The following is a 14,562-nucleotide window of genomic DNA, read 5'->3' on the forward strand; positions in this document are numbered from 1 at the left end:
TGTGACTCGATGTTATTTGGTTTTGTTGATGTAATATTTACAGGATGCCCCTAGTCCGATCGCGTTGGAGCCCTGTTGCGGTAACAGAGCAGCGGTCCTGTCGTTGCTAGTCAGACTGCCTACTGGCGGTGAACCTTACACGCCGGCTGGTCAGAGCGCTGGTTTAGCCGTAGCATCTGCGTTAGTTACGCTGGGTAGTCCGCGGAGGCCTTCTCAGGAATTGACGACGAAGGAACCGACAAAAGCACGAAAGTCTGCCAGCCAACACCCAGATTCCACATGCATTTAGCGATAAGGGCACGAAAGTAGAGACTTTTAAAGTGGGTGACTATATGAGCCTTAGACATGTTTCTGTGATCTTGCCTTAGCGAACGGGCAGGACTGTTCAAACTCTTCGAACTCTGATAGAGTGAAGTGTGTAATTATTCACTAATTATTATTCTTAATTTTTTTTCACTTTTTCCGTTCTTTTCATTTTTGTTCGTTCCGCGACGAATCTTCGTTTCGATCCATATTTTCCAAGGTGAAAATCGTGTCCGTTATGCTCAACGGATCGGTCAGTTAAGTGGTTCTACTAGTGTATGGATTTTTGTTGTGAAACGGGGGCCGGCCGTGTTTCGTTCAGCCGATATTTGGTAAGTAAATTAAGTCCATGAATCGCAAATCCACGGCATAACGTGTGGGCATAACACGCTTGACGGATTCGAGATTCCTTTCATTGTCATTTAAATTCTTTCGTTTTTGTCATGACGATGTACAGTGTTGTATATAGAACTGTTCTGCGGTTTATTTTTCTTCATTTACACGTTGCGAACGAACGGAATCGAGTTCGTCCCGCGATCATCGACGTGTCTTCGAAAAAGGAGCTATAAGAATAGAGATCGAACGTTGTAATAAAGTTACTATTCAGCGTTGTCCTTTAGTTACAAGTTTCGGTGAATCCGTGGCAGTGGTGGCTGAAAAAATTAGCGACAGATATCGGCGAACGAAATAATATACGTATCGAGAAATTCGATTTGCCGGATGTAGTACGGACGTGTAATTTTCGTTCTTCGTTTTTCTTGTATAGTTGTGTAAATACGTGTATGTTGTATATCCCAAGTGAAAGATCATGATCATGACACACGCGAGCTGTACAGATATAAAATTGATTCGAGGGAAGAAGGAAAGTAGCGGAAAGCGAGTGACAAGGAATATATCATCTTTTGTGTATTTGTCTCTTTCTAGTAAGTGGTGAAGAATCAATTCTAAATTAACGGAAATGAATAGAGGCGTATCTTCGTATTCGGTATACCTATTTATCTATTGTGCCAAAGCATTTTTATATTGGTATCGTTATTTAAAAAAAAAAAAAAAAAAAAAAAAAAAGGGAGAAAAAAGGTATTAGAACGTCATTGATGTTGATACGAATTTTCATTAACGAATCAATTTTAATCTCGAAAGATTGTCATTAGCACAAGCATAAAAGTCCAATTTTTGGATTTTTATGACACGGCAGAATTCATTCCTTTCATTGATTTGTCTCTATTCGTTTCCATAGGGAAAGGATTCGTTATACGATCGAAAGATACGAATAAAGGAAGCTGTCCATTTTGCGTCGAGATTTCTTTCTTTCGAATTCGACAACGTAATTTCGATCGTATAACGTGCAACATAATTTTAACGTAATAACAAAGTGAGAGGGGGCCGGGCGGAGGAAGGAGGAGAAGGATGTGGACGTTGCAATAAACTGTAAGAATTGCGGTTATTCTTCGGTCGACGATAATGGTTTTCGTTTCGCTACAAGATGGCAGTGCTGGTTGTTTCACGTACCATACCTAAAGAGCAGCGTTCAGACGCTCGATATTATAATCAATATTCGTATGTGTCGACTATAATATCGATCGCGCAAACGCTCCTCCTTAACCTTTAATAGGTTTAAAACAGATAGAGAACGAAAAAAGACAAACAAACGTATATGTTACGTGGCTGTGGTTTATTTTTCATTTAACTATGTATTATCGTTCTTTCATTTATATTACCGATATATATAAATTTCGTATATTTTTTGCGTGGCCAATAAACGATAGCTGCTTCCGTTCTGAAATTTAGAATGATCTCACGTTCTTACTTTCTGTTCTGAATATGGAAGCAGCTCTTACTATCCCGTGTTCCATAAAAAAGAAAGAAATTATTTTGTGCATTCTGCCGTGCAAAACAGTTTCTTATAATTAACCTATATAACTTAAACCTCCAGCTCCAGCACTTGCATAGCATACACACAAAATATTTGCGTATACGCGTCGTCTATTTTAATCTCAGCTCCAATAATAGAGTTTTTAATGCGCGTGCAATTATTTTATCACACTGTTCGTAATAATTACGGGATCTCCTGCTTGTTGCACGGAATAAGTACCAGAAACGAGAGAAAAATGCCGAATATAGGATTATTCGTTGTAGAAATTTTTATCTAGTTTTCTTTTTATTCGCGTAGTCGAGATCAGCTTTCAATGTTCAAATTTACTACGGTTAAACAGAGGATCCTGTAATTATTTTGTGCATGGTATAAGACTCGAGTACACCAAGAGTGTCAATTTAGCATCTTTAAGTTTTGGTCGAACTTTCTTTCACAACACCAAACATTTTTAACCGATTTCTATATTTTTTGACAGTATTTCACGAACACAGCGTAAAAGTATCAGTTGCTATACACATCTCTACAGCTAATACCAGATTCGTCAGATATTTTGTTTCCAATGATTCATTCAAATTCTACCTCGACGATATAATTTATTATTTCGTGAATGCATCCTTGTGTTTAGGGTCCAACGTAATTCTTAAAAATAAATTTCTTAACCGAAAAATTAGTACTTTTAATCATGATTCGTTGAGTTGAATAGCGTTAAAAAGTATAGAAACCGGTGAAGAATCTTTGGTGTCCGAAAACGAGGTTTAGCCTCGAAGTTTTCACAAGGAATACGAGTGATGTAGACGTTTTCTTCGTCCTCTTTTTTTTTTTTTTTTTATTTTAACCGTTGTATAGCACAGGATCAAGTGCAATGCATTACGTTTTACCATGTAATACTCATCGAGTCTCTTTCATTCTCTCTACTATACTCGAAGCCTCTTATTGTGAGGGTGCAACCAGACACTAGCCAATACGTTGTACATGATTTAAATTGTGACAAAGTTACCCCTACTATTCTCAAGAATCGTTATTACCTTATTAGAAAAAGAGAATAAGAACTATTTACTCTTATCTCTTGATCGTGCTCTGGTTGCACTCATATAGAGAATAGTGTACATTTTATTACCGTAAAGATAATTTAATTTTTTATACGACTGTTTTATTTTTGTTTGTTCTCTTTCTTTTCTCTCTCTCTCTCACTTTCTTTCTTTCTTTTCTTTTCTTTTTTTTTTTAACAAAGTAATAAAAGCGGCGAACTTTCTTTGTTCTGCGCGAGAATTTAGTTGTACATAATACGAGTATAGATAACGTTACATTATATTTAATGAAAATAGGAGTGCATATATTGGATAAATTGCTCAACTTTTGAGTAGATCCATCTTTATTACTTCCAACGATAGTTTTCTCTTCTACCAAACCCTTTTCTTTTTATATTTAAAATTTAAGTTTCTGTTCACTCGAGGGAAAAGTATTTAATACAATGCCAAGAAATATACAAGATGAGAGAAATATTCGTGAAAAATCATTAGAGGACGATGCTTTGATCGATGAATATTCTTCGCCCCCGTTCTCTTCTTTTTTATCCATTGCATTTGTCGAGGTGTCTTGATACTGCCAATCTTTGTCTATTCCTTACTTAACTTCTACGATCTACCCGTCTTCGAACGCAAAATGCCTATCATTCATTCACCCGTTTAATCGTTGGAACCTGTTGTTGCTAAGAATTTTTCTTCGGTGCGTGGTTACCAGGCAAATCTTTGTCTCGAAACTTTGTCCATGTATTGAAAATCGAAATTGAAAACAATATTTTTTTTTTCTTCTAAAGCCAATATCTTTGAAAAATAATGGAGAAATTACGGATAATTACGGATTTTGCTGTATCGTGGCTTCTACTGTACCAATTGAGAGTCAAAGACAATATAACGATAGCGAGGGAAGATCTACAAATGGCCTCGGGTGTACGGCTGACTTCAAACACGCTATAGCTTCGAAAGTCACAGATGACATTCTTGATACTTGAAGAAGCCGTGGGGCTAACTATGTAGACCCTAAACTAGGACAAAATCGCACACCGTTGTTGTTCATACACGTGATCTACCCTCCTTAATTCGTCCAGAGACTTAACCCTTTACTACTACTGCAAAACGAAGATATATTTCTTCTTTAGCGATTGACATTAAACATTTAGTTTTTATATAAAAGAAAATCAGACATAAACGAATGACACACGAATGCATGAAATAAGACGTGAAAAAATTAAAAGATTTTCTGAAACGGTGTTGCTCAGTTTGGTTTTTAAGTGATTTGTCAGTTCATCGACATTATCGGTTGATCGATTACGCGTTATGCAAAGAAGTTTGCACTCAATAGGAGAAGCCAAGGGTTAATCGTAGTATACTAAAGAGACAGAGACCATGGAAAAGAAAGAGAAATAATGGAATAGCGACGATTCCGAAGAACGTTGTTTGGTTAATGCGTTCATATAATTCAGTCATAGCGTATGTAATATACTAGACCAAATCTCTTAGATCGTTAGTCCGTAAGGACAGGCGATTATAGCGTTGGACGTACGTAGGATAAATACGATGTTTTCCAAACGCCTTCGAGTTCTCTCGAAAGCAGGAAACACAGAGACACCGTCATCGTTCAACGTCATCGTGCAATGTGTCTCGTATTGATCCTTGGTCGAAGGAAACGCGCGGTTTAGTGTTCAACCATTTTTAAAGGAATATCGGATGGAGAAACGGAGTGGGAAAAAATGACATAATAGAATTATATTGATGTCCGTCGTGGGATTTTAAAGGGATTGCGAAATTTTCAAGAGACAAGATCTGTATCTAGGGCCTAGGTTATGTCGGATCTGTACACGGTCTAGCTCTTCGGGACTTTCGAGCCAAGGTCTCTAGAACGTTTAAGGCATCCAAGATACTTGGATCTACGGGAGAGCTAAACTTTGAGAGCTTTTAAAGTCTCTAGGATCTTTGTAATCTTCAGAATCGTTAGAATTTCTGGACTAGAATATCACTGAGATTGGTAAGATGCTTCTAGGATAAATATGCTTCCGTTCTAAACAGAACGTCAAGGGTTTCGGCTACCTGTATAACTCGTGAGGTTTCTATGATTTCTAAGACTTTTCTTTTTCTAATAATCGTTGTTAATTAAGGATCTCTAGGATTTCTAAAACTTATAGGATCTTTATCCCGATGCTAAAGCTCTTATTATCCTTGAAACGTCCTCTAGAAACTTGAAGATATCTTTGGGATTTCTTTCCAATATCTCTAGAATTTTTACATTGTCGAGACAACCTATCTATATGTAAATATGCGCATTTAGACCCTTGAAAATTGAAAAGACGACGCGACATCGATATATTATAAACACGACTGTTCGTCCATTACAGAAACAGGATAAAGAAAAAATAATTCATATTCATTTACCATATTCCATGTTTTCTTCCTTCCCTTTTTATTCTCTTTCGAATATGATCGACGAGATTGACAAAAGAATTTTTATTCGTAAGCTCGCGGTCCAGCCTCGAACCGAGTTTGGCGTTTAACGTTTAAGAATACTTAACTTAACTTGTAAGTACGATAGGTAGGTAGGTAGATAGTTAGGTAGGTAGGTAGGTAGGTATATTACAATAACGAGTATAGCTTGCAACAACAATTTTTCTAGGACACAATTGAAAATATTTATTTTTATTCAATCGTAAGCGTAAGGATACTGTTTGATAAAACGACAAAAAAAAATTAAACGAAATAAAATGAAATAAAACAAAGAAAGAAATAAATGAAAGAGAAAACGGTGAAACATTATTAATAATTGTAAGAGGGAGAAAGAGAGAATGCGGTAGCGAGTATACGTTAAAATAAAAGTATATACGTAATACTGTGCAAAAGTCCAGAAATCTAGAGACCATCCGTTAAACGAAAATGTTTCAGCGATATTTTATTAGAAACTGTCAGAAATCCAAGATTTTGCGATTAAATCGTAAAAGAAGAAAAAATGTTGTCACTGTTAAATAGTCGAGCAGATAATAATTTTTTGCGGCAATAGTTGTTCGCATAACAAATATCTCAAAAATGTACATTTCTCTGTCTTGTTATACTTCGATATGTAAATTAAAATAGACAGATAGCGTAGGACTTTTGCAGGGTATTTTATTTCTAGAATTTTTCGCGTGTACAGCTCCGTTTAAATCATCGTACACATATACATAAATTAACGAACGGAGAAACGGACACACCTACGACAACACATAGAGGATAAGAGAATCGTTACCCTTAAAACACGTGTGCTCGGCGTTCCTGTATATGTACGTGTATGTTGCGCGTATGATAATTGAGTCGGCGATACAGATTGTGTGCAGGATGTTATCATTGCCTTGTTGTCATAGTTCTCATTAACGTCATCTGTTAGGAAGAGAGGAAGCACTCCAATTGTCAGAGTTCAGGGTCTTACTGGCGTTGTAAGTGGAAATGACCCGTCACTAGTCCGACACTATCGTCCTCTCTCTCTACATATGTTTCGAAGAATATACATACATACGTATATTGAATATTTTGAAATTATTTTATAGCGTTTTCAAATACATACAACTGTCGTAAAATATACATATGTATTTACATACTGTTTTTTTATGTTAGATAAAATGGTAATAAATTTATTTATCGTATACCAGCATTTTGATATATTTTAATTCGTGGAAAATTGGTAAGGAGAAGCGAAACAACCGCGAAGAATTTCCGTCTGTATTATTAAATCGTATTGTTACATTTTATTTCAAAGTTCCAGTTTTCCAGACACGTATATTTTTATTCCAAAATTCGGATAAACTTTGTCTCAAAGTTCTAGGTAAAATACTTTCTCTTATTTTAAAATTCTATCCTAAAAAGGGAATATAAATGATTAACTTTTTCATCGATCGGGGGGTTCAAGTGCGGCTACACACGGGTCGACTGGCGAGAAATTTTAGTCAAACCACATCTACGTTAGGCAGCCACGGTTGAAACGATCAAGCCGTTTAACTAAAAATAGAAGAATGCGATACTTTTAGTCGGCGGTCTATACAAGTTTTGAATAATTTCAAAGTTGCCTGATGTAAACGAGGTTTAAGTCGTTCCGTGCGATCGGAAAAATTTGGTCTACCAGTCGACTCGACCAATTGCATAACCGACCAATTTAGTTGACCCGTACGTGTCCGCTCTAAGAATGCAACGATACGAGCCTCGATCAAAGTCAACAACAGCGTCGTATCAGAGGTTAAGCGGTTAAAGTTGAGGAAATACGGTGACGTTAAAGAGAGCAAATTGCAAACTTTGAACTCTCTATATTATACGATTTTGCTTCAAATTCGGCGTATTTATTCGACGTATCTTTCAGAAAAATCTTCATTTACCAAAGATTCTCTCATCTTCCCTTCTAAAAAAAGAAGAAAGAAAAAAGAAAAGAAAAGAGAAGAAAGGTTTATCAACGATTAGGTTTATCAACAAATGATTAGTTTTCTTTTATCATCTGTAGGAATCGTTCCTTTGACATTTGGAGTCTTCCAAGAACCGTCTGTTAAAATCACACGAGCTTGATTACGATTGTTCTCGTCTTATACGTATGTGTCTTGTCATTCGTATGTACATACATCTATTTGCGGCGTTCAGCCGAGACGGCAAGAATGGCTTCCGTGTACTATATTTAGTCTACGATCAATTCCCTCTTTCTTTTTTATTCCCTCTTCGTCTAATTTATTAGTGTGCATATGCAAAAAAAAAAGGAAGGGATAAATTTCTCTTCATGAAAAATGTAAAGAACGAAAACGAAGCTTCGTATCGTATCGATCGTTTACCGGTTATGGGAGAATCGACGGCAGATTTCACGTTATTCGACGAATTTGTATACTGGTTTTGTTTGCTGAAAAAAATATGTCGAATAAAAGGATAATCTCTTGATGAACGACTCGATCGAAATTTCTTCGGCAAGGTATATTTTTCCCACTTGCGTTCTAATTCGTGCGTCGTCGCGTTCTTGCCCTCTTTTTTATTGTTCAACTAATTATTCTATCGCTCTAATCGCGTCACATGCTCTTTGCAACGTCAAGGAAAATGCAATAATCAAAGAAAATTGAAAATCGGTTGGTCGTTGGATGTAACGAATAGTGACGTACACACCATGTACACCATACATCTATCTTTATATACATACCTATCTATGGGTTTAAATTTAAAAATGTAAAAACGATATACAGTACTCTCTATGATATTTAACCTTTTAAACCTTTTACTCTCGATTCGCTGTAACAAATTATTAGCTAACCAAACGATAAAAGTGCCATTTCTTAATTAAATTAATTGAAGGTCGTTCATTTTTTACGAAACATGTTGTGATTTTAGCATGTTATGTTTGCCTCGTAATCGCTTGAATAATAAGAATATCACAAAAAACCTATTTTCATCTCGATTGAAAAATGATTACGATCAAGCTTCTGTCTTATATGGGCACGGTTAACCGTCCAAAATGTGCACGCCTGTGTAAGAAACGGCTAGTAATAAATTCATACGTGTACATACTTTTACCGCTTATCGCTTAAACTCATCGAGCTTCCCATTTCAAATATCATAAACACGAAATGATTTTTCACCTTTGCTTCTCGAGACATACATCAACGAGGTATCACACATGGCGAAACTGTAACGTCGCAGTTACGTTTCGTTTCGTTTTTGCAACCTTATCGTACGCAGCTAAACTTCTAGATAAAAGAACGTTACTATTACAGAGCCAACGGAGTAAGAGGCGAAAGGAACAAATACCAGCTTAGCTCCGTTTCTTCGCTTATCTTCCAGAGATATACGAATGTACGTAAAGACGCGTGGCCTAACACGTTATACGTATGTTGAATTTTCCAAAACCTTGAATGAAAAGATCAAAACGTTTCTTTTATGGAGATCAACAGGAGAATTGCCGATGTGGTTCGATGACGATACTTTTTCAAACAGTGGCAAGTGTCATTTTTTTCAATGGAACTCTGCGAGAAAAAGAAAAGACACGTATCACGCTCGTATTTTTGCGCTGAAAATTTCAACGAAGATAGGTGAAAGGGAAAGCGAAAGAGAAATTATATTGTAGATTATTAACATGTACGAGTGTGAATGTAGGAGTGGAATAAAATGTATTGTATTATATTAAACGAGACAGATATTGTTTAAATAAAGTTGATATACATAAAGTTTCTTCATTAAAATTCGTTAATTTATTCATCGCTGTATTATCCTATCTATGTGTATATGATTATATGCGTATACGTACATGCGTATATGATGATTCTTCCATGCTTTACCGTGGTCGTATCTCTGTTTGGTCTCGTAAGGTTCATAGAAAAAGCTAGTTAAATCGAGAAGTTTAGAATGGTATCGCGAATTTCTCTTTTGCACCTCTATGCTCCTCTCTTTTGCAAAAACGAGTAGCACAGACGATTCGACGTTAATCTGGGCATCGAAACGAGCGAGAACAAAGGGATTTTAATAAAATGTCGACTTGAAACGCGTGTGCGGTACGGTAGTTGGAGGAACAGGATATTAAGCCATCCGCGACAGAACGGCGAGCGAAAAAGGGATGCAGTTGCTCGCCGAGATAGCTTATGCTGGTTGTCCTATCTTCTTCCTTTCATCTTGCGACAGTTTTCATTCCACAAATGGACGTGGCACGCGCGTCTTTTCAGACACGAGAATCAAAACCGCTACACGCCATCCAGATCAAACAGAATCGAATTAAAAGAAACCGGGGCCCGTTTCTCGACAGACCTTCCGTCATGAATATCGACGAGTACCGGATATAAAATAGGATTCTGTGAATTCTGTGGATTTTGAAACTCCGTGTTACGGGGAAAATCGATTTCTAACCAGCTGGCTAATTTAAAGTTTCGTTCTCGATGTTTTGTGTCGGATTCTTTTTAAAAAAATACCTTTTGCGAGAGAAACGGCAAATATGGTACATTGTTTCAATTTATGCTAGAAAATTACCAAGTTTAAAAAATTCGGTATAATTGCGCGTTCTATGGAAGCTTCTGTGGAAACCGAGAATTCGAAAGAAAAGCGAGCTTAGTTATTACCTTACAAATTACCTTAACTAATTTTCTCTAGCACTATCGATCGCGATTGCAAACAGTATCTGTCGATAAAATAATTCTTTACATAAATCTGATAAAATATTTAGGAAATTGTAATTTTATAGAAATCGAGGTTCCTTACCGTTCATCGTTCAAATCAACCGATCAACCGCGTCAAACAGAACTCGACAATTTTCCTTGGCGGTTTGCTTAGTCCGACAGTTTACTCGGCAAACCCGTTTGTCGACGACTATGATATATACTGAAAGGAGAGGAAAAACTGGGTGAAAAGTAAAGAACAAAAATTTGGAATACAACGGCTCTGTTGTCCGAAGGATTACACGAAAAATTACCAACGAACGAGAGCCGAGAGTTCAGCGCGGTTCGTCGAACAGAAATTGAAAGGATCTGCACCTGCTTCAACTCAAATATTTTCTCGACCTTAAAGAAGGAGCAACCGCGAGCCGCTGAACGAGCGATATCCGGAAACTCGTTTTTTTCGTGTCGCGCGTGGCCGCGTGGAGTCGAGCATAGAATCTACGATGTTCTATTTCTTCCAGTTTATTTTATTCTTGGATTACTTTACCGTCAGTAACTGGTCTGCCTGTATCTCGGCCACGGGAGGGTTTCTTTAAGAAAAGTTAGCCTCGTCGATGTTCGTCTTTTTCCAGCAATACAGTACAATACTGTGGCGCGCGCGTCCTTAGTTTCCGGTAAATGCGTTTCCAGTTTTTCTAATAAAATACTGATCGCGTTATAACATAAATATATTAGTACGAGTGTCTCTGGCGAGTAAATTGTCGATGGAGTAGGCGGTGAAAGCAGCTTGGTCGTGGTAGATGTTGCAAAGTCAAAGATTCCTCGGCAAGCCAACCCGAACAGAAGGTATCCGAGATGCAATCGTTTACCTAGCAAACAAGCAGCCACAGTTTCTAGTTATCGAACGCCTGGTAAACTCCCGGATGATTTGCAGCGGTGCCAGCTAACTCGCGAAATTCTCGTAATTAGAATTTGCGAATCTCTGCACTCTGCCACCACGCATCGCACCGTTAGTAATTGGGGTAAACATCGAGTCTTTCCGGGCGAACCAAATAAGTTGCTCGAGTAGCGGTGGTCGATTTTCCAAGGCTGCAATCGCATGCAATCGCATGCAATCGCATCGGGAATTGATTCGAGGATGCAGCAAGATTGGTTGACAAGTTTCTTTTACAAACCAACGTTTTTGTTCTTTATTAGCCGATTCAACGATATATCGATCGAATTACCTATTTTTCCTTAATTAAGTCGACATTTATAAAGCAAACGTTATCGATACAACATCACGTTTATTAATTGGCCGTATTTTTCCTTTTATTTTCATCGTTACGGAATGTCAGCTTATCGCCAAAACACTTTACGTTTAATTTCGTAGTCGTTGAATTTCCAGGGAATTTCCAGCGAATTTCCATACGATATTACTGGGTAAGTTTAAAGCGGCAGGTATTTAGAAATTATTCCCGTTATCGCGTATACTTGGTCCGATTGTTGCGACAGGAATAGAAAATTTCATCCACCCTATTACGAAATTTATTCAACTTCTATCCAAGCTCGGCCAACGGCGGGCTATTAATTTAAAATTCGATTAAACTTACTTTCAGTGTAGGGTAAAATAAGTATTAATTTATTCGAGTAGAATGTTAGAAAATTTCGCTGTGAAACGACTGACACCTATTTTATTACCGCTTTACACGCTAACGAATAAATATGTCCATAAATATTCCATTTCTTTATTCATACGTGTATGAAAATGGGCTTCCAACAGGCCGAAAGATTTTCCTAGATAACGGTATCTGTTGCGCCGTGTACATGATAACGTTACGTCCATTCAACCAGTCACCTTTGTCGTTAACGTTGAATGGACATTGAGAAATAGGGCGATGGTCGAGTACAAGATTACCGAATTAATCGGGCACAGCGCACAAAGAAATCCTATATATATCCACGAAACAAATTTTCCAGATAAATCCTACCCTATTGTAGACACTATATTATACCATACCGCGTCATCCTATAATCCTGCTATCCTCTTCCTCCAGTTTCATCCATTCCATCTTCGTTCGCGATGCATGAAACTGATTCTAATGCAAAATATCAAATTTCTACCAAATTCCGGTTGGTCATACAATAACGACGATTATGATTTTAGTTTCATCAAGTAATTAGTCGGACAGGTCAATATTTTGCGCGCGATAATTCCTTTGCCTTGGCAGAATTGGTAAAATGAAGAATCTTCGCTTTACGAAATAAAATATCGCACGAGACTCGACTAACGCACTCTGTCCGTATCGAGCGATATAATAACACGGTAGCATGTACCAAGCGTGTTCGTTTTTTATTCACACGGAGGTTATAATCGGTCTTTTTAACCCCGTTTGTTCGATCGACACGCGCCGACAGAACGAGACGAGCAAATATTTTCATTATTTCCGGAACAATATCGAGGATGAAAATCAACCGAGAATAACGAGATAGGTCGGACACGGGAGAAAAAGGAAATTCCAGACAAGCGACGCGATCCTCGTATTTACAATCGAGCTTATATCGCCATTTTACAAAATATCAAAGATCTTCCAGCGAGGTAACTCGAAGAATTATTCTCAATTCCATTTTTATTCTTTTTTCTTTTTTTTACTAACTTTGTAGTACAGTTAAAACGCGTAATTAAAGAAATTCTATTATGGAAGCAAGCCCAGGATATATGTAGGTATTTCCTGTCTTGGTTAACCATCTGTAAAAGTATTCGCTTTGAAAACAATTCTAGTAGATAATTCCAGAAAATAACCGGAAATAATGTATACGATTTAATTATTCGGATACGAAATCTGTTTAGTCGTGTTATCGATCATCTATGACACGGCAAAACTCTAATTCCATCTGTTTATTTAATTTGACTAGCGATCTTATCGAATCCAAGCGACGATATTTTATACCAGGATTTACGCATATACATATATACTACGCTTTTACGCTATTAATTGTCAACTTTTAAACCTCTAATTGTTGTATTATTAGAGGTTTCTGAGTAACAGATTAAATCATCGTCGTTGATAATATAAATGTATCGCTCGTCGCTCGTGTCTTTAAATTTAACTGATGTTATCAGCTACCGGTTCTCTTGTCTCGCCGATTTCGTTTTGGAATAACGCAACATTTTAAAAATTTTGCGGACGCGATCGCTGCCAAAAAATATCGATATCGAGAGACGAATTACCGAAGGTTTAGCGAACAGCCGGCGCCGACAGCGAGACGAATTGTTTTAATACGAAATCAACGTCGGTGAGCATCTGTTCGGTTCTCAGGATCGGACAAACGGATTCGCATAATTACTGCGCGAAAACTCTTCTCACATTGGCGTGCTCGCGCAGCTTTAATATCGCCTACCACGTATTCGGCAAATAATAATAATAATTTTAATCGACTGCCAAGCGCTGCTTTTCATTTTGCGTTCGCGTCTTTCTTTCCTACTGCTCGTGTATCGTATCGTTTTTCTTCCTTTCGATGCATATTTACGTTGCAACTTTAGTTACGCATCTTTTTGTAGGTTTGCTGTCTACTTGGCAAAGTTTTTCCGAGGGACGAGGACATCGGGGATAACAAATGAAAAAGATACAGAGTGTGGTAAACTTTTCTGTCAAATCAGCATCTTGTTAATAATACGCAAGCAGAAGCAAGTGAAGCGACTGAATTGTAATTCCGCGACATTCTTTTTTCTTACTTTTGTCGTTTATGGACGAAACCATTAATTTCTCTTTGCAAAGATATAGACGTTATTATCTCTGCTTTGAAACACAGATCGCAGAGAAAAGAGAGATTCTATCTTATCCCTGGATAATCCTTAGCTATTTACCTAATCTCTGGAATCGTCGAGATATTACTAATTCCTTCGAAAGCTGGAACTTGCGCGGAACTTTCCAACGAATCGCGAACCCCGGCTACTCCTAATTCCAACGTTTGGCGCGCCTGCCAGTCGCTAATTCCTGAAAACTGTCTTGCCTCTCGTTTTACCGTATCCGCCGCTAACGTAATTCGTTAAATACGTTAAATTCGGCTGTCTTTCTGTTCTCTGTTCGATTCCACCAAACATCTGGTCGAAGAAAACGAGCTTCGCTTCCGTTTCATGTGATCCAGATATTACTTTATCGGGAAACTATAGCTTACTACTGTCTATACTCGAGAAATTACAGCAGTATAGAAAGTAAGTATAATTTATTGCCACCTGCCGAAGGCTGGACGAAAAAGGGACGAAAAAGGGACGAAAAAA

General features: G+C 37.5%; 1 protein-coding gene across 9 annotated transcripts in view; it reads left to right on the plus strand.

The window, feature by feature from the left end:
* Positions 1 to 9,398, plus strand: part of LOC122575603 (attractin) — a 34,676-nt gene extending 25,278 nt beyond the window's left edge. For 6 of the 9 annotated variants that reach the window (XM_043744736.1, XM_043744737.1, XM_043744744.1 and 3 more), the window contains one exon: positions 44 to 9,398. In XM_043744736.1, the coding sequence (XP_043600671.1) occupies positions 44 to 289 (246 nt within the window). In that variant the 3' untranslated portion in view covers positions 290 to 9,398. The remainder of the gene's footprint in view (positions 1 to 43) is intronic. The other 3 variants (XM_043744739.1, XM_043744740.1, XM_043744738.1) reach the window with 2 other exon arrangements.
* Positions 9,399 to 14,562: the final 5,164 nt, after the last annotated feature.

The sequence above is a fragment of the Bombus pyrosoma genome, linkage group LG15, assembly GCF_014825855.1.
Source record: "Bombus pyrosoma isolate SC7728 linkage group LG15, ASM1482585v1, whole genome shotgun sequence".
Classification (NCBI taxonomy): Eukaryota; Metazoa; Arthropoda; class Insecta; order Hymenoptera; family Apidae; genus Bombus; species Bombus pyrosoma.